Source organism: Aquarana catesbeiana, linkage group LG11, assembly GCF_042186555.1.
Source record: "Aquarana catesbeiana isolate 2022-GZ linkage group LG11, ASM4218655v1, whole genome shotgun sequence".
Taxonomy (NCBI): domain Eukaryota; kingdom Metazoa; phylum Chordata; class Amphibia; order Anura; family Ranidae; genus Aquarana; species Aquarana catesbeiana.
In genome coordinates, this window is record NC_133334.1 from 140822641 (window position 1) to 140844622 (window position 21982).

A 21982-nucleotide genomic window follows, 5' to 3' on the forward strand; every position below is an offset into this window, starting at 1 on the left:
ATAATGTGTCGCAGGATCACTGGATGCCTCCTTCCAATATCCACTGGACAGGCTTCAGTGCGGGAGAGGTTAATATGCCCACAATGCCACAGGACAGCCAGATCCTTTCCAACGTCCACCTGGGCAATCTTCAGTGAACTGTCAAGACCCAGTTATGCCACAGCTGGAACCTTGATGAACATCAGCTTGAATAAGTGGAATTGCTGCAGGGGCTGCTCATTTGACTTTCCAGCTCACTATGTTCTAGAATGCAGGAGGAAGCAATCAAACTTCTAGTCTGTGAGATCCAGAACAACCCAAAGCAATCCAAAAGATGCTCCAATGAATAAAGAAGAGCCAAAAATAACGAAATGTACCTTACATTTTAGCAACCTATCTAGGAGGGTGCCTACACTAGCAGAATTTTGTTTCACTATTTTAGTTGTAAGAACATTTGCTTATTTTTTGTAAAATGATCATTAATGGGGGGCAAATCGACATTCATTTTTAACCGCAGTGAATGAGAAGATTTGAAGGAGCAGGATGCAAAATATTTCTCGAATGTGCGGTATACTCCTTTGATTCCAAAATGAAATGTTAAAAGCAAACAAATTATAGAAACTACTTTCGAATATTTGAATGTTCTGAAAATTTTCGTATTTATTAATTTTTTCATAGGAATTTTTAAAAAAATTCTATTAGTGTATACCCAGCTCAAGTCTTCAGGTTCTCCCTGTTTCATTGGGTATAACGCACATACCAACTATTCAGAATCGCAACAATCTGTTTTTTTAAAAACCGAGACATCCCTCCAGAAACGAATCCCGCTGCCTTTCATCATTCTCTGGATCAGAGAAATCTCTGTTTCTGACCTTTTTAAAAGAATGGCAAGGCCCATAGATGTAGAATTCTCTCTTTTCTCATATAGCATACGTATATATACCCCCCCCCCCCCAGCTTAGTTTTAGAAGTCTCCAGTGATGCCCTTCGCTAATGCACCGTTTACTGCTCTTCTACACTCAAGGTTTCATGCCTCTGGGCCTGTAACGCTTAGTTACGTGCAGTGGAGCTTTGTTCTGCTGACTAACTTCTGAAAAAAGCTGTTGAATGGTACTCCATTTGGCATAGAGTACCTAAGCTAAATTTGGTCTTTTGATGACACACTTGCCTGATATACCTAGAATATTTAATTTATACACCAGGTGTCCTTGGACCCTAGATAAATACAGTCTTGTTTTTAAATGCCAGCTCAGCCATGCCAGCATATGATATTGAAGCTACGTGTGTATGTCCTAAAAGGGCAATGATCAGTGATATCACAGTATTTCATGTTGTGCACTACAGGTGAGACCAGAGTTCTTTTTACGGCCTTTTAATGGAGTTTGAAAATCAAGGTAAGAAGGGTATGTTTGTTTTTTGTAGGTACACAATATAATTCCGATGATCGCAGAGAGAAGCTTTATTTAAAATTCTACCAGCAAATACAAGATGAATACCACAAAGAGAGGCCGTCAGACTGCACAATTGTGGCTATCAGCAAGGAGCAAATGTAAGTAAGCCTGACATGTAGTATGCAGACATGGGATCATCTTCTCTATTCTCTAAATAGATTGTTCTCACAACAGGAAAATGTATCCTTGATTTAAGTTGAATTGCTTTTATAGAAGTAAACTTAACGTAGGCCCATATTTCTCTGAAAGCTTAACTTAAAACACAAACTTCATCCAAACTGTTGTCAATAAAATCTATAGCGAGTGGAAAAATACTTTAATCTGCTTGAATACACTGAGTTCTTATGACATGCATCCACAGTCATGTTACCAATGCTAAAGGGTGACAGTCAACCAAAGCTGGCTTTGCCTGTTCATCTCTGATGACGAGACCAAATGAATAGTGACTGGGTAGACAGTATGTCATTTTGGTATTCATTTATTCTGTAATTTAAAGGTAAGTTAAACAAATTATCATCTGTAAATTTCAGATTGCTTTGTTTCAGGTAAAAAGTCCTTTTAGCCTCTTTGTAAGGGTTCGTTCACATGCGCTTCAATGCCCTGTGCATAAGCAGTCTTTAAGCAGTGTTTTTAAAGCCTCATTACTGCCTTTCAATGCTTGCCATGAATATTACATTGGGCACTACAAAATGCAGTACACACAGGTGTGTTAAAAATTAAATGGCACGTTATTTTCAGGAGGCATTGCCGCCTCTATTAATTTCAGTAGTAGAGTGCTGTAACGGCGTCTTAACCTCCATTGGTCAGGCATCTTTAAAGTGTTAGCTGGATGCTGGGGGGGAGAGGCAGTGGAGGTACCTGTATCCCAGAATGCACTCGGATAGTACAGAAAGCTAAGGCAGAGCAGCTCCAGGCTCCTCCTGTTTGTACAGAGCATTCATGTGATAACAGTTTGCTTTGTGTACAGGTAAATGCATCAAGCCAAGCCAGCAATACTGACCGTACAGGCAGGAGTAGAGGCATTAAGAATTATGCCAGTGGCAAAGCTTTTTGTAGCAAAGTGTTGGTGTGAGTAAGCGACAGTGGCAGGAAGTGTCATAAAGGCTGATAATAATGTATCAGTACTCTTATGCCCTGTACACATGGTCGGACTTTGTTCGGACATTCCGACAGCAAAATCCTAGGATTTTTTCCGACTGATGTTGGCTCAAACTTGTCTTGCATACACACGGTCACACAAAGTTGTTGGAAAATCCGATCGTTCTAAACGTGGTGACGTAAAACACGTACGTCGGGACTATAAACGGGGCAGTGGCCAATAGCTTTCATCTCTTTATTTATTCTGAGCATGCGTGGCACTTTGTCCGTCGGATTTGTGTACACACGATCAAAATTTCCGACAACGGATTTTGTTGTCGGAAAATTTTATATCCTGCTCTCCAACTTTGTGTGTCGGAAAATCCGATGGAAAATGTCCGATGGAGCCCACACACGGTCGGAATTTCTGACAACACGCTCCGATCAGACATTTTCCATCGGAAAATCCGACCGTGTGTACGGGGCATTAGAATAGGTGGATTAGCACCCAGAATGTATGGCCTAATTATCCTGAGCTATTGTGATGCATACCAAAAAAAATATCTGAGTCACCAAGCAGGTATTATTCCAAGATTGGGACCTGGTCCAAGCCAAGTGTCAGATTAAAGTGTACAAATCCATCTTGCAGAGAATTCATGAAAATGTCTGCTATCACACAACAACCTAACCATGCTTCGAAGGATATCATTTCCTCTACATCACTTCCCTTTTAAGCACTTCCCCTTGAAAAAAAATAATGCTTTTATGGGCCTGTAAAGGAGAAGTATAGCCAAAGCTTGTTTGGCTGTACTTCTCCTATGGATCACAGGAGTGTAATTCGTTTTGCACTCTTGTGACCCATTTTGAGCAGAGAACGGACTGAAGTCAGCTCTCTGCTGATGTCACCGATTTCAGTCCAGGCAGCACGTTATCCCGACCACGGAGTCTTGATCTGCTGGGAGCCTGTGACGGCCGTTCTGTGCCCTCCACAGGCTAGCACTCCAATGAGCGAGGAGGGATAAGAGCAGAGAGCTGTGAATGACAATCTGCAGCTCTCTGCTCACAGATCTCTGAAAACTGAACGATTGGCGATGTTCGGTCTCAGTGTAGAGCCACCGGGGGACAGATGCAGCATTGGACCGATGCTGTATCCACCTAGGTAAGTATGCATGTGCAAAAAAAATATTCCTTTACTTCTCTTAACGAGCTTTCTTGATGCTTTTTCAACTCTTCAAAAACGCATCATTAACTCTATATGCGCTTTATTGAGCGTTGCTTTATTCTTCATAATCAACACACGTGTGAAGGACCCTTTAATTCTACTAGGAAATTTTGGTATATATGGAACGCCATGTATTAACCTCAGCAGTTCTCCCTCAGATCTACCTATGTGATCATACTTGCTGTTGAATGCAATAATATGCTGTGGCCCATAGTGCTGGTAATTTGATGTGATCTAATCAACAATTACCAATAGCTGTGTACCATGAAGGTCTACTCCAGTGGTTCTCAACTCCGGTCCTCAGGACCCACTAACAGGCCAGAATTGAAGTATTACCTTGGAGAGATGCAGACTAGAATACTGCAATCACTGAGCAGCAAATGATATCACCTGTGATGTATTTCAGTTATCCTGCAAACCTGGCCTGTCAGTGGGTCCCGAGGACAGGAGTTGAGAACCACTGGTCTACTCGATTGGATCTAGATTATTTGTTTTGGTAGGCCCTAACACTGCGAGGCTCCTTTTTGTGCTCCAACAGGTGAAAACTCTTTACTGTATCTGAATGTGTTACCATTGACAAATTGGCCACAATACATATTTTCAGTCTCTTATGAACGTACAGTAAATGCATCTTGTAGGCCATTTTAGGGACCATTCACATCTGGTGATTTAGGCTCTCAGGCAGAATTGCTGTGATTATGCCCATGATTCCAAATCACGCTGCAATAGTGGCAAAATGCATCACACGTGTTAGGGTGATATTCATTTAATGGCACCTAAACGCAGTGCATTTTTGCTGCGATTGTCACTTGCCAAATTGCCTTGCGTGAAGCTTGTCTCTCAAAAGAAGCTCCTGCTCCTTTATGACCAACAAGCTTTGCACAATGCGGTTTGCCAAGATTTATGGCGTGAAAAATCACAGCAAAACCCCATTGCGTTTAGGTGCTATTAACCACTTCAGCCCCAGAAGATTTTACCCCCTTCCTGACCAGAGCATTTTTTGCGATTCGGCACTGAGCCACTTTAACTGACAATTGCGCGGTCGTGCGACATGGCACCCAAACAAAATTGACGTCCTTTTTTTCCCACCAATAGAGCTTTCTTTTGGTGGTATTTGATCACCTCTGCGGTTTTTATTTTTTGCACTATAAACAAAAAGAGCGTCAATTTTGAAAAAAAAAACGCTTTTTAAAAAATTTTTGCTATAATAAATATCCCCCAAAAATATATATAAAAAAAATATTTTTTTCCTCAGTTTAGGCCGATATGTATTCTTCATATTTTTGGTAAAAAAAATTGCAATAAGCGTATATTGATTGGCTTTGCGCAAAAGTTATAGCGTCTACAAAATAGGGGATAGTTTTATACCATTACTAGTAATGGTGGTGATCTGCGATTTTTATCGGGACTGTGACATTATGGCGGACACATCAGACAATTTTGACACATTTTTGGGACCATTGACATGAATAGAGCGATCAATGCTATAAAAATGAGATCAAAATATAGGGAATGGCGCTGTGTTAAAAAAAGGGAGTATTGGTGTGAAATATTTCTAATTTCTAAAGTGACGAATGCTCTAGTGCGTGGTACAATCCCTTCACAAAAATAAATAAAATAGTGTAATATTAAATAAACCAAAAAATAGTGTATATTATAAGGTGATAAATCCTTAGTGACAAAGGGAATTATCAGCTGTATATACATGCAATTATAATCCCATATAGTAAGCAAACACAAACCATATATTATCACCACTATAGACCATGTGTTGGCAATAACTTATGTAGATCCATTAATTAAGAAATGCAAAGTGACAAGTGCCAAATTAAGCTATATAGATACCGTGGTTTTCAAACCACTGTGCAATAATGTGCAAAAGAAACGCTAAAGCTTATAAATAATCATTTATGAACAAATCCTCAACTAGCTGTATGTCAAAAAAAGTCCCATATGATGTTCAGTGTAAAATGTTCATAACAATAATAAAATGTGCAGTGCAAACAATTCCCATAAAAATCATATAGCGTGTCTCCCAGGAGATTTTTCTTTGATAGTAGAAAACCGTGCAGTAGTTATTGGCAATCTCCCCCCGATGCGATTGCACTCACCGGAGCGCTCTGCCCCTGCAGGGGTATGAGCGTGTGATGTTAATCCTCAACCGTTAATCTCTTTCCGATTCCACAGGTGCCGGTGTCCTTCCACGTAACCCGATCCGGATAGATCACTCGCAGAGAGGGAGGAGGGGGGACTCACTGTCCCTTGTTGTGATACAAATCCCAGCCGGACATCCACTTTAATGTGTTGAATGAAAAAATAAAAATGTTCCACATAGCGTGACTCGCTATGACTCTGATCTCCGATGACGTCCGTATAAAGAAACGCGTAAGGCGGGATTATCTTGGCACGCACAATGTCACATCCGAGCATCATGGTTCCGGAAATCCGACCGGTGGAAGGCAAGCGGCGGTCCTAGGCAGCGCTGCTTCCCTGGGTCGCGCGGAGAGCCTGCGAGCTCCCTCTCCTCTTTTAAAACACCATTTTTAAAGCATTTATTTTTAAATTGCCAGTGTGGATTCAGTCTTAGTAATCGGACTGTTTAGCACAAATAAATTAATTAATTAAAAACAGAGTCACGCTATGTGGATCATTTTTATTTTTTCATTCAACGCATTAAAGTGGATGTCCGGCTGGGATTTGTATCACAACAAGGGACAGTGAGTCCCCCCTCCTCCCTCTCTGCGAGTGATCTATCCGGATCGGGTTACGTGGAAGGACACCGGCACCTGTGGAATCGGAAAGAGGTTAACAATTGAGGATTAACATCACACGCTCATACCCCTGCAGGGGCAGAGCGCTCCGGTGTATGCAATCACATCGGAGGGAGATTGCCAATAACTACTGCACGGTTTTCTACTATCAAAGAAAAATCTGCTGGGAGACACGCTATATGATTTTTATGGGAATTGTTTGCATTGCACATTTTATTATTATGAACATTTTACACTGAACATCATATGGGACTTTTTTTGACATACAGCTAGTTGAGGATTTGTTCATAAATGATTATTTATAAGCTTTAGCGTTTTTTTTTTTTTTTTTGCACATTATTGCACAGTGGTTTGAAAACCACGGTATCTATATAGCTTAATTTGGCACTTGTCACTTTGCATTTCTTAATTAATGGATCTATATAAGTTATTGCCAACACATGGTCTATAGTGGTGATAATATATGGTTTGTGTTTGCTTACTATATGGGATTATAATTGCATGTATATACAGCTGATAATTCCCTTTGTCACTAAGGATTTATCACCTTATAATATACACTATTTTTTGGTTTATTTAATATTACACTATTTTATTTATATTTGTGAAGGGATTGTACCACGCACTAGAGCATTCGTCACTTTAGAAATTAGAAATATTTCACACCAATACTCCCTTTTTTTTAACCTCCTTGACGGTATTCCCGAGTGTGGCTCGGGGTTAAATTTCAGCACCATTAGCGGTAACCCCGAGCCACACTCGGGATTGCATTGCAGGATCCTGGTGCAGTATACTTACCTTGTCCCCAGGATCCTGCGATGTCCCCCGCAGTGTCTGTGGGCTCTGTCCTCCTCCCGAAGCCTCTCTGTGCCAGGCTCCGTTCCCTGCGAACGTTGCGATGCACGGGGGCGGAACCTAGCGGCAAATTCAAAAAACTGTAAAAACCATAACACATACAGTACTGTAATCTTACAGATTACAGTACTGTATGAAATCATTTCACGTCCCTTTTGTCCCCAATGTTTTGTCCAATGCCCTGCATGCAGTTTTATATATACTGTTCTTTCTGCCTGGAAACTTGAGATTGTCCATAGCAACCAAAAAGTGTCCCTTTACGTCAAAAGTGGCTTTAGACCAGCTAGAAAACAGCGATAGTAAATTAGAACACTTGCAGAATTGAGCGATAGTGAATCGTGGGGAAATGTATTTTATTATTATATATATTTTTTTTTAATTATATTTATTATATTATAATTTATGATTTTGTGTTTCAAACTTCATCATACCCGGCATTTCTACTAGACTCTTGGTGGACATATTTATGTGTGTTGTTGCTAAGAATTACAGGCCTACAATATAAAACGCCAAATTTTTATGCAAAATAATTGTACCGCTTTGAGACGCAACAATCTGAAATAATCATACCGTTAACACAGCGCCATTCCCTATATTTTGATCTCATCCTCTTGGGGTTTCACTGAGGTGTTCCCTACTCACATAGGGGGGCAGCAGTTGTTTAATAGTCTGAAGCGCGGATCCATTGATATATTATAATGCTATAAAAATGCATTGATTACTGTAAAAATGTCAGTGAAGGGGTTAACACTAGGGGGCGATCAAGGGGTTAATGTGTTTCCTAGTGTGTGTGTTCTAACTGAAGGGGGGGGGGGGACTGTGCAGGGGAGATGACAGATCGCTGTTCATACTCTGTATGAACAGACGATCTGTCTGTTCTCCCCTCAGAGAACCGGAAACTGTGTTTACACACACAGGTCCCGCTTCTCCGTGTGTCAGCGGCGATCGTGACCGCTGGGCACTCGCATCGGCTTGGGGGGCGAGCGCCCCTAGTGGCCACAGGGCGAAACGACGTTGCAAAACGTTAGTTCGCCCAGCCGTGCTATTCCTGCGGCGGCTGGTCGGCAAGTGGTTAAAAATGAATGACACCCAAACACGAGTGGTGCATTTTACCACTATTGTAGTGTGATTTGAAATTTCAGGTACAATCGTGGAAATTCTGCCCAGAGATCCCAAATCGGCAGATGTGAACGAGGTCTTATTGAATAGGTAAATCTAAAGGCAGTTGTACAACCAGACTCTAACATGTGACAAGCTTTATGTAATTTAGATAATTTAAGATAAATTGTGGTGGGAAATTTTTAGGTACATAAGAGCGAAACAAAAATTAACCATATTATAATTTATTTTTTTTAAGCAATATTAAAAATGTTACTTAAAAACATGATGGCTAACAAAATGCTACATCCCTCATCCTGAAAAACTAAACCATTCAATAGTACTACCACTACTCCATGTGTATCAGGTCATACCAAGAGGTCAATATGCTGATGATGTATGCTGACTATATGTGGATAATGCGATTCAATGTAAATCTTCCTCAAATTTGCATCAGATTGGATGATTATCTTGCAAATTTAAAAATAATGCGAAGTCAGCAAAACAAATGAAAAAGGGGGGCCCATAAGGCTCAGTTTCAAAACCTACACGGACTCATTCTAGCTCTGTGCATTCAAAAACGCAAGAAAATAACTACAAACTGCTAACTCGCTGGTACTGGGTGCCCACAGCCTTGGTGCCTATTTATCCCTCTATCTTGGGTCTTTGCTGGAGAGACTCCACACTTCTACACATATGGTGGGGTTGCCCCAAAATGAAAGACTTTTGGACAGATATCAAAGCCCAGATTTAAATTATATTGTATCCACCTGGATACACTACACCTCCACATCATGCACATTGCAGTCTAGCCCAGTTTTTCTTATTTCTTCCCCAAGGGCTGGCTCAGACAAAAAACAATTGAATCCTCTGCATCTTTGCTTTTATGACTATTAATAGACCACAGGGATAGGTTAAAATTGAAAAAAAGCACAAGTGGAGAGGCACCTCTGGGTGCAGTCCTTTTTTTTAAAAATCAATTTAATAGACAACGTAAAAACAACTCGCATGTAGTATGAAAATGAAAAGCATGGTATCAGAAAGTCGAGATGACGTTCCCACATCCTGTGACAAGATCCGTGCTATGTATGATGACCGGGGATCTTCCGAATGATATAAACACCGGCTCCGGAAGAGCGGCCTCAGATCGAGGCTTGGAACACAGTGGATGGCTGGCAGCAGGGGGATGACGTCATCAAAAATGGACGTGTTTCATGAGCGTGCGCACTTGGATGCTCTGCAAGTCGTGCTCCTTCCTCAGCAGACAAAATGTGAATACCATAGAGAGGGATTAAATAAGGAAAAGACACAAGGGTGGAGCTGGATGAGGCAATGAGGGGGAGGTTGGAAGTGATAATGAAATTAGTAGACTAACCAAATTAAGATGTAAATACTATAATATGCAAATAAAAACTATGGCTATAGTATGCTGGTCTGGACTGAGTATATATAATACTAGTAGGGGAGAAAAATATGTATATATAGTCTAAATAAACTAATGGACATATATATAAAGTAGAAAAATAAAAACTTTTGTTATATATGCTGGATATGAAAAATGGAAAGAGGAGGACAAGCTAAACCCACAGAGCACCAATGCGCACGCATGGGAAGTATCCATAAATACAATGAAGCTTGTCCTCCTCTTTCCACGCTCATGAAACGCATCCATTTTTGATGACGTCATCCCCCTGCTGCCAGCCATCCACTGTGTTCCAAGCCTCGTTCTGAGGCCGCTCTTCCGGAGCCGGTGTTTACATCATTCTGAAGGATGTGGGAACGTCATCTCGACGTTCTGATACCATGCTTTTCATTTTCATACCACATGTGAGTTGATCTTACGTTGTCTATTAAATTGATTTTTAAAAACGACTGCACCCAGAGGCGGCTCTCCCCTTTTGCTTTTTTTCAGCTCCTTGGAATATGGTTTCTTCCCTTAATGATGGCAGCCTTGTGTGCTTCCTGTGGATGTTTTTTTCCCTCTCCCACTACATAGCTGATTTGCTTGTGTATGCCAGATGGACTTTATTGTCAATTACTAGCAGATGTGTATTGGGACTTTTATGATCTCTGTGTTGATGCGCCTATACTTGTGTTCATAGGTTAAAATTGAAATTTCTGAACCCCAGATCCACATAATTTCTTGTTTAGTCTATTTATTTGAGTGTATGGAGTGGTGGTCGAGTCACGATGACTGCAAATAATATATATGGAGATATTACCATCTGTACACCTTGTATTTTTTTCATACCTTCCACCTATTGCATTTACATATATGCTAATAAAGGCAATGCTACACCCCAAATTACAATATCAAAGTGAAACAAAATAAACTTGTATATCACAAATAATACCATAAAGTGCATCTAATACATAAACAATTCCAACAGTGCAATACAAATTACTCCAAATTAAATTATGATAGTGATGTACCCACATATTGAATTAAAAAAAAAGTTTCAATATTGCAATATGTAAAGTCCAGCGTGATATCATCCACCACGCTTGACGTTATAGTGCTCCAAAGTGAATGCTTCCCCCTTTTTTACCGTGCCCAGAAAAGCCTATTATATGGAGAGGGTAAAGCGATTCTGGTAAGCTTATGAGTGGTCAAGATAAGTGTGTATGTATCTCCAGGCTTCTCCACTCCTCAGCAATACTCGGGGTAGCCTCAGTGTTCACTCCCAGATAAGATTGCAAGTGTGTATGTCTTTAAAAGAAAAATCCTGCAATAGTCTAAAATCCTTAAAAACGGAGATAAACTGCCGATTTGCTTTCCATCAGTTGGATACCGGCTGGAGCTATTTTCTTAAAGCGCTTAGACCTTCTGAACCATGTGAGTGCAATTTTTTGTCAATAAATGTGTTTTTAAAGCTGAACTCCAATGGTCTTTTCATTAGAACTGAATGGAATGATCAGTCCCAGCATAGATCATACCTCTGTACCATGTTGCCCTGTTGTCTGCAGATCCTCTGATATTGTGGGATTAGTTAAATCTTTGTACCATGTGACAGTCTGTGTGATCTGGATGTAGACTGAGGGCCTTACAGCCACTTCCTGATGATTCTTTAGCCTAGAACACACCCCTGTGTAGTCTTTCAGAGTCTGCAAATGATGTAAATTCCTTCAGAGCTCTGATGGTAGATGGGATGGAATGCATCCTAACTGGCATTCAATCCCACCCAGTCACACCTACAGGAAGAGTCCCACCCCTTCATACTCAGCCTGTTCTGATAGCAAAGCTGCTACCGGCAGGATTGAATGGATCACAATTAGAAATCAAGGCTGCCCAGGTAAATATGCCGACTAGTGTGAACAGGGAGAGCCCCACTCCTTTAGATCCCACCCTCCCGGAGCCCTGCTCTCTGTGAAGTGATTAATTTACATGCGAAGAAAACACCTTCATAATAAACCTCCCATAGCCCTTCCTCTGTAGTTTTGCAGTAAGCCATTATTCTTTGGCATGCTGCAAGACAGGACACATTTACACCTGCTTTGCAGACTGAAGAGTGATCTGCATTTGAACCCATCCACATCAACTCCCAGAACTGCTGCAAGTGACTCCCATAGTCTGCCCTGAAACTACAGAGGCTCAAAGCATAATGGGACATGTAGTATCAGGACTGGTAAAGGAAGGAAACGGGAAGTCAGAGAACTTTGAAATTCAGCCAGGAGAAGGAGTGACCTCATAGACACAAACTTGCTTTTTACAGCTAAATAAAGTAAGATACAGATAAAATGACAGTGGGGTCATGATTTCATTTACAATCACAATGCGTGTGTTTTGAGGAGAAAAAGCTGGAGTTCTGCTTTTAAGGGTTTTACAGTATTGCTGGCTTTTTTCTTTTTAATAACATGTACAACTGCTAAACTTATCTGGGAGCAGATTCTAAGGCTACCCTGAGGAGTGGAGCAGCCTGGCGATACATAAGCTCTTATCTTGACCACTCTTCTGCAGAGGATCGTGATATTCTGGTAAATTTTATAAGCTTTTCTGGGCATGGAGAAAGGTGGAAACATTCTCTTTTGGAGTGCTATAATTTTTTTTATTACAGGTACTTTATAATTTCAAGACTGCTGGGTGTTATCACGCTTGAATTTATTTTGCAATATTGCTACTATGTATAGGGTGTCTTAAGGCGCACTTTTTTTTTGTAGTATATGTGTACATCACTATCGTGTTGGACTTTATCCCTTTCATGACTAAGCTTATTTTTGACATTTGGTGTTTACAAGTTAAAATCCGTATTTTTTTGCTAGAAAATTACGTAGAGCCCCCCAACATTATATATATTTAACAGAGAATCTAGAGAATACAATGGCGATTATTGCAATATTTTATCATGCGGTATTTGTGCAGCAGTGTTTTAAAAGCAGCTTTTTGGGAAAAGGGACACTTTCATGAATTTTAAAAAACCAAACAGTAAAGTTAGCCCAATTTTTTTGTATAATGTGAAAGATGATGTTACGCCGAGTAAATAGATACCAAACATGTTTTATAATTGCATGCACTCGTGGAATGGCGACAAACTACGGTACCTAAAAATCTCCATGGGCGACGATTTAAATTTTTTTTTATGGTTACCAGGTTAGAGTTACAGAGGTGGTCTAGTGCTAGAATTATTGCTCTCGCTCTGACGATCGCGGCGATACCTCACATGTGTGATTTGAACACCGTTTACGTATGCGGGCACGACTTCCGTATGCGTTTTCTTTGCTGAGCGAGCTCGCGGGGACGGGGGCGCTTTAAAAAAAAAAAAAAAAAATGTTTTCATTTTATTTATTTTTATATTAATTGTGTTTAAAAAAAAAAAAAAAAAAAATTGATCACTTTTATTGCTGTCACAAGAAATGTAAACCTCCCTTGTGACAGTAATGGGTGGTGACAGGTACTCTTTATGCAGGGATCGGGGTATAAATTGCCATACGTAGACTGAAGAGATATAATCATGCAAATTAAAAATTCTAAGGCCCACATGGAGTGGGGGTATAAATAGAAGCTCCTAAAGAGGTCTCCAGGCAGAAAGCTATGGATCAACTTTAAGCAGCAGCATGAAAAACTGGGCAAGTCAAGTTTGAAGAAAAAAATGTGTGTTTTGTCAAACCAGACTTGCCAGTTTACTGTACTTGGGCTTGTTGACTACTGCTGCTTCATGTGAATTGAGTGGTTTAGTTTTTCAGTTTGAGGGATGTAGCATTTTATGCCTTCCATTTTTATGTTTTTAGCTAAAACTTTTTTAATTTTGTTAATTTTTATAAGTTAACAACATGTTTGTTTCTTTATGACAGTTGTGCACTCTGTGCCCAAAAAGTCCCCACCATAATGGTGTTTTTTTTTTTGGTTTTTTTTCTGTCAATTTAGGGATGTTGGCAAACAACATTGAATAATCCTCCAATTGTTCTGATTTTATTAAGTGTGTTAATTTTTTACACACACTACATAGTATCCGAGCTATGGAATTGGACATAGAATTCAATCACTTTCCAAACTGTAAATTCTGCACGTTTTTATTTACCAGCGGGTGTTCCTATTTTTCTATGATAATAGAAAGTCGTGACCCTTTTAGATCTATAATGTGTATAACATTCAGCTTTTCAAAGTGCGTTCTCTACCTAAACTCAGTTTTCACTGAAGCATGAGGTTATCTCTTCAAATCATGTTGGTTTTTATTTGACGTTCTCTTAAAGCGGAGTTGCTCATTGGCTTTTCACTTACCTCAGTAGAAGATTAGTTTTCACTGTACATGCAGTCACTGCAGGGGTCTGGGTATGTGAGAGCTGATTACTTCGTCTTTTCTTAAGGATGCTGGAACTTGCATTCAATAACACTGGGGTTGACTTACCAAAGATGGAGAGTACAAAATTAGATTATTATTATTATTATTATTATTCAGGGTTTATATAGCGCCTGCAGTTTTAGGCAACACTTTACAGCTTGAGGGTAGATGGTACAAATACAATAAACTTTAATACAGTAGGAATCAGAGGGACCTGCTTGTTAGAGCTTACAATCTGGTGCAGCTGTGTGTGGAAGCCAATGCGCTTCTAACTTCAGTTCAATTAAGCTTTGACCATAAAACCTGGAAGCTGATTGGTTTCTATGCAGAGCTGCACCAGATTTTGTGCACTGCAGTATTGGTAAGTAAACCCCACTATTTGGACTCTGATCATATGACTAATGCAATTGCAAAGAGAATGCCAAGAACGTGTGTGTGTGTTTTTTTTTTTTTTTTTTTAAGACCTCACTAGATGATACTTAAATTTGAGTAATGTAAAATACAGTAAATATCGTGCATACAACTATAATATTCTTCCTGTGCTTTTGGTTTAACTTTTCAATCAAGTCTCAAAAGTATCTTCATGTAAACAATAAAAAAAAACTACCTAACCTTTGGTTGAATTCAGTGGACATATATAATTTTCATGTAACTGTCACCTCGCCAACCTCTATTGCTCTTTCTATACAGTCGATATTGGTACTTAAGGGCTGGTGTGCTTTTTAAATAGTACTTTTATCTATATTGTATAAAACGTATATTTTAAACGCTCTGACAGTTTCCAATGAGATAACTTAGTTTAGTTACAAAAACAATTATTTTAAAAGCATAACTTTTCATTTTTTATTAAAATTTTCTTCTGTTGCCCACTGTCACCAATTTCAAACCTGCATTGCCAAATAAATTGGTGGCTCTAGCAAATAACAGAATTACATAGTTACATATAGTTACATAGTAGGTGAGGTTGAAAAAAGAAACATGTCCATCAAGTCCAACCTATGTGTGTGATTTTGTGTCAGTATTACCTATTGTTTTAAAACAAATCATAAATAAAATATCACTGCAGATTTGCAAGAGAATAGTGTTTAAATATGCAAAGGGCGTCTCTCAAAATACACTGCAAAAATGACCTGTATCACCATGTGAACATTTTAGGTATGAGTTCTCTTCCCCAAACATCCATTTTAGGACCATTTTGCAGAGCAACATATACAAGCTTCCACTTTATCAACCAATTACTACAGGACATTTTCATGCAACATAATACATTGTTCTTATGTAGTCTTGTATTTAAAAAAAAAAAAATAATAATAATGTGTTAGTCTTAAATAATGCACACAAATTATCACGATCAGATATAACATCTGTTACAGAGTAAACAATTCATGGTTAATGGTATTACCATAAGTAAATTATGTGAGTTTAAATCTGCTAAGTAGATTCTACGTGCATCAAAACAATAGGTGTAGAAAAGCCTGTCCCCTGTCAGCATGCTGCCCCCAGCATAGAAACAGTGATTTGTATGGCACCCCTGCTGCTGAGTATGGTCAGCTATACACTCATAGATTTCTCGCTTTTCAGCCTGTAGGCTGAACCAACGCAATCTAATAGGTTCCTCCATTCAACCTAAATAGCGTGGATGAAGGAATACTTACTGCTGTTATGTTCATGGAGCCATAGCACCCACAGTTGCTCGAATACCTGAATCTGATAGAATATAGTCACTGATTGGCTGACAATTTTCCACCTGGCTTCTTTGATGATTTTTTTTTTTTTTTTTTTTGAATCTGGTGGTCGCTCATTGATTGTAGAGCTATAGGTCTGACTCAGGAGGGGTGAATATAAGACCACTGCTTCCCCACAGAGGGCAAGGGTTGCACTCTGCTGATGCTAGCAGGGGCCTGGCTTTTCTGTTTAGCCTGTGGCTGCTTTAGACAGAAAACAAACTGAAAGAACTTGAAAATGGTTTTGATGTACCTGGAATTCAGTTGATTTGAACTTTGGTTCAGTTTGGCTTTAATTTGAATTCACGTGTTTTTTACATCTTGTTGAAAATCCTCATACTGTCTGTTGAATCTTAATTTCACCATTTTATCATACTGGTAATTATGTGATTGGTAATACACTACAAGAAAGGAGGTTCAATGGTCAGATAGAAAATGGTACGGGACAATTCAGTTGACATTGGGTACCAGGGAAGATCCAGAACTGTGTGTGTGTTTCTTTCATCAGCTTGGCACCTCAGCATGAGATGGTTTAAAAAGATTATGTGCAGACTGGAAATGGTGGGTTGTGTGTGGTTGTGTTTTTTTTTTTTTTTTTAATTGGTGTGTGAGATACAGTATAGTGATTGGTGTGTTTCTGAGGAGGCTAAAATGTAGCGAATGAACAATTAAAGCTGGTTTGTTGGAGCTAGGAAATCTGAAATCCAGTATCTCAAGAGGGGATTTTTAATTGCACAGGTAAAGAAAAAAGTTTTTGAAAATTATCCATTACATTATGATCACAATTGGCAAAACACACACACACTAAATTATACCCTATTTTTATCTTATTTTCAATGCACTAGTGCTGTTCTGGAGCAGTCAGCTGCAAGCCAGGATTTCTCCATATTTTTTTTTTTTTTCTCTCTACCCCTCTCCATTTCCTCTAGCCTTTTTTTTTTCTCCCTCCCCATCTTTCTTCCCCCCCCCTCTTTCATTTTCTCTCTTCCCTCTCGCTCTCTCTCTCGCCTGCCCTCACGCTCTCTCTCCCTCTTTCTCGCACTTGTTTGCTCTCTTTCTTGCGCTCTCTCCTGTGCACTTGTGCTCGCTATCTCGATGACAAAAAGATCTTTTACACAATCAACAGCACACAGTGGGTGGGACCAGAGTCTAGCAGGGTCAATTGTTGAAGATTTTAACTACATTACAATGCTGAAGAATCTGTGTAATTTATGCTGTTTGAATGTATTTAGCGTTTTTTTTTTTTCTTTTCTTTATAATGTCCTTTTTAATATAAAATTTCACTTATTTGCCAAAGCATTTAGCAGATCTATTTTTCTTTATGTAACTACATGTAAAATGCAAGTTTAAAGTCCTTGGGTGCATCATAACATTTGCAATGTAAGATCTTCCTGTATCTTTTTAACAGTAAATTGCACCACATACATTTTATTTTTTTTATGTATTTTTAATTCCTTTCAGTGTATTTACATCTTTACCCAAAATCAAAATGCAATCTTTAACACGTTTGCACATCACAGTTATGCTTAAATTTGATCACCTCAAATTAATTTATTGCTTTGTCCCATGTGCCAGAACAAAACATCACAGTCTCAGTGTTAAAATCGTGTCGTCTGTCACTTGCCAATAACCCTCATTTTCTCTTTTTAAAGGGAGTACGCCACTGCCATAGGCCATCGATTGCAGGATCATGGCCTAGTGGTGGAGATGATTTACTTGACAGCAGAAACTGGTCTTACACGCGCCCTCCAGGAGGTTAAAAATGACGGCTCCCCGTTTTGCATACTAGTTGAGCAATCAAATGTAGCCCTCTCCTCTTGCACTGCAATCATTCTTCACGATTCTATCAAAAGTAAGTGTAGAGGTACACAAACTCCCTTCCCAGACCCAAACACTACAGAAACTTTTACATTCTAAACTTTATAGTAAACACTTAAAATGCTAATGCAGGTACAAAAGGAGACCTAAACATTTATTTCAGATGGACATTCCTTACTTATGAAGTTGGGGATAAACTGCACTTACAATAGGCAAATACCAAACCAAGCCACCCCTGCTAAACTGTGCTCGCTCGACTGCATAGGTAATGTGGTTGACAAAAAGTGTATTTGTAATTGCACTATCGATGGGTCAGAATATGGCCTTTTACACAGCATAAATGTGATTTACACCCTCACTGAGAGGTTGCCCACTAATCTCAAACTTAAACCGTCTATTGAAAATATGTGCATGTGCTGATTTTTGTGGAATTTTAAAGCTCTGCTCTTTCTTCCTGAAGTGGAACTATGGATACAGAAGGGGGTTGCACTGACAGAATGTGGAAAATTGTAGAAACGTTTGCTTATAAAACATTGAATAGGCGCCACACTTACTGATACTAGCTAAGTAGTCCTTCTAAATTAAACCAGTCACAAAGTAAAGTAAAATGTAAAAAGCCTCAGATGGATGCTGTTTTTCTTGGATTTCTTGACTGCATACTAGTTCCAAGGCAGTAAAACTGAACTGCCCATAACTAATATACAACCTATAAGTCAAAGGATGGCATCTCCCACTTGAAGCTTCTCACCCTTAGACTTTTCTTGGTGAATCATTTTGAACCTATACTAGTAGTTCTGGACAAACGATATGCTGTACAGCTGGGAGCCTACCAACTAGCCAAACCTCCTTGTAACTGGAAGTGGACAATTGCAAGTTATTTTGTCATTACCAACAATAATAGCGAATCAATTTAGAACATAAAATATAACATCACTATTAAACCATTTTAGCCATTTTTTATATATTTATGGATTACAATCAACTTTGCAGATATCAACTATTACCTCTACCTTTTTCTTTCCATGTGTTTTGAGCATAGTCATCATATACCCAAGGCAGAGTAAAACATTGCATTGTTTACATTTTGGCATGTTTACAAGCTGCACTGTAACTGAAGACCAGCATAGAGAACAAGGAATAAATCTGCTCTGCAGGCCTCTAGTTTGATGTTTTCCTTGCTAAGAGCTTTACATTTTTAAATTAGAATTTATATGCACATTAATGCACACTATTGCAGTAATGCCAGACCGCCAATTGTGCTAAGCAAAGTGCATATCTATTTGGATCCCTGATGCCTACCTTGTACTCTATGCTGCTTGGAAAGTTTTACAGGTAGAATCTGCCAGCAATTTTCACCCCACCCCTGTGTAGTCTTTGCATAAACTAGGTAGGTTTGCTGAGCCACCCTTGCAAGTTTTATGGAGTGCTGAGAAGTATCACTCTGAGGTGGATCTGCATGTGTGGCTGCCCTCTGTAGACTATAGAAAGGCTAACAAACAGAATAAAAGCACCCAATGCTAAGTAAACCTAACATTTTCAGAATGCAAGATTTTTCAAAAATGTATTAACACTTCCCACTAGATATTCTAAATTGACATTTGCTGTATGAGTCACTATGCATATACCTCTTTTAGGGCTAATGCTTTCAAGCGTCTGCACTGTGCCTAGAGCTGTTTTATTGGTTAGGCTTTTTCCAATGTCTCCAGTATTTACAGCACTTCACTTTTTCCACATTTTAGTATATTACAGCCTTATTCCAAAATGATTAGATTCATTATTTTCCTCAAAATGCTGCAAACATTACCCCATAATGACAATGTGAAAGAAGTTTTGTTTGAAATCTTTGCAAGTTTCTTAAAAAAAAAAATCACATGTACATAAGTATTCACAGCCTTTGCTCAATACTTTGTTGAAGCACCTTTTGGCACCAATTACAGGCTCAAGTATGTATTTTTGAGTATGATGCTACAAGCTTAGCACACATATTTTTGGGCAGTTTTTCCCATTCTTCTTTTCAGGAGCTCGCAAGCTCCATCAGGTTGGATGGGGAGCGTCGGTGCACAGCCATTTTTAGCTCTCTCCAGAGATGTTCAATTAGGTTCAAGTCTGGGCTCTGGCTGGGCCACTCAAGGACATTCACAGAGTTGTCTTGTAGCCACTCCTTTGTTGTCGTGTACTTAGGGTTGTTGTCCTGTTGGAAGATGAGCCTTCGCCCCAGTCCCGAGGCCCAGAGCGCTCTGGAGCAGGTTTTCATCACGGATATCTCTGTACATTGCTGCATTCATCTTTCCCTCAATCCTGAATAGTCTGTTCCTGCCGTTGAAAAACATCCCCACAGCATGATGCTGCCACCACAATGCTTCACTGTAGGGAAGGTATTGTGCAGATGATGAGCGTTGCCTGGTTTCCTCCAAAGATGATGCTTGCCATTCAGGCCAAAGTTCAATCTTCATTTCATCAGTCCAGAGAATTTTTTTGTGGTCTGACAGTCCTTCGGGTGGCTTTTTGCAAACTCCAGGTAGGCTGTCATGTGCCTTTTTTACTGAGGAATGGCTCCTGTCTCGCCACTCTACCATACATGCCTGATTGTTGGAGTGCTGCAGAGGTGGTTGTTCTTCTGGAAAGTTCTCTCTCCACAGAGAAACGCTGGAGCTGTCAGAGTGACCATCAGGGTTTTTGGTCACCTCCCTGACTAAAGCCCTTCTCCCCCTGATGACTCAGTTTGACTAGGCGGCCCATTCTAGGAAGAGTCCTGGTGGTTCCAAACTTCTTCCCTTTACAGATGATGGAGCCCACTGTGCTCATTGGGACTTTCAGTGCTGTAGAAATTTTTCTGTACCCTTCCCCAGATCTGTGCCTCGATGCAATGCTGTCTCTTGGACTACATGGCTTGGTTTGTACTCTGACATGCACTGTTAATGTTGGGAATTCTATATAGACAGGTGTGTGCTTTTCCAAATCCTGTCCAATCAACTGAATTTACCACAGGTAGACTCCAATCAAGTTGTAGAAACATCCCAAGGGTGATCAGTGGAAACAGGATGTACCTGAGCTCAATTGTGAGGGTCATGGCAAAGGCTGTGAATACTTATGTAAATGTGATTTTATTTTTCATTTTTTTTTTATTCTTACTAAATTGTCAAAGATTTCAAACAAACATCTTTCATGTTGTCATTATGGGGTATGGTTTGTAGAATTGTGAGGAAAATAATGAATTTAATCCATAATGGAATAAGGCTGTAACACAACAAAATGTGGGGAAAAATGAAGCACTGTGAATATTTTCCAAATGCACTGTAGATGCGTCTCTTCTCCATAGGAGTGGAGGTGTCTTCAGCAGTCCTTAAACTGCGCTGTCACCTACTTCCACTAGTGGCCCACATTTCTTCCTTTTTTTTATTTTGTTACATCACATTAAAAAAACTTTCTTAGGGTTAAAAAAAAGTTGTTTCACAGTATCTTACAAATCGCTTTAATTATTGCAACTAGAATACTGCAACAAACCGTTTGAATATAGTTGAGATGCACACAACCAATAAAAAGTTCCCTAACTATGTTCTTCTGAATCTTTTGGGACCCTGTTGATAATGAACTTGGGTTTTGATCGGTTTACAGAATCTATAAGTTGGTTTTTGGCAATTTATAAAAAATGTTAATAGTACCATGGTAAACTTTCTTAGGTGTGGCATTCCAGCAATGTTTTGAGGATTTGGTCTCCTTTTTATTTAGCTCATCATCAGAACTGATAAAACTCAAGCAGAATTACCTTCTATATCACATCAGACATGTTTTTAAATTCTGAGGAGGGAACTTTAAAAGAGAACAGACCTGGAGGATTATAGTATTGCTCTTAACAATAAAAAGAACCAGTCACTAATGGGCTTTTTTGTAGTATTCAAAATCTTCACAATTTACCTGTAATAACAGTGCAGACTCACGTTTTATTTATTTATTTATTTGCTTTTCCCAGCAAGAGCATAAAGCTTGTGTGTGGTTTTTATTTTTTTGTCAACATAACAAAAATTAGTCGGGCAGCTCTTTAGTTTTTGGGTTTTTTTTGCCCTCCAATTCTAGTTGCTAGAACAAGCAGCAGACCAGCCTCATAATTTGTGTACTCCATGGGCTGGGCCTGCATCCACTGTAGTATGTGGCTTATACAGTTACCACCTTTTGGTCCACAGTACCTGTTAGACCTTTAGAGCAGGGATAT

At 39.4% G+C, this 21982-nt stretch overlaps 1 protein-coding gene across 1 annotated transcript in view; it reads left to right on the forward strand.

Moving 5' to 3' along the window:
- LOC141112316 (uncharacterized) overlaps positions 1–21982 on the forward strand; it is a 128356-nt gene that overhangs the window by 72740 nt on the left and 33634 nt on the right. Inside the window, exons 6-7 of the mRNA XM_073605002.1 lie at positions 1402–1528; positions 17607–17806. Coding sequence (XP_073461103.1) covers positions 1402–1528; positions 17607–17806 — 327 coding nt within the window. The remainder of the gene's footprint in view (positions 1–1401; positions 1529–17606; positions 17807–21982) is intronic.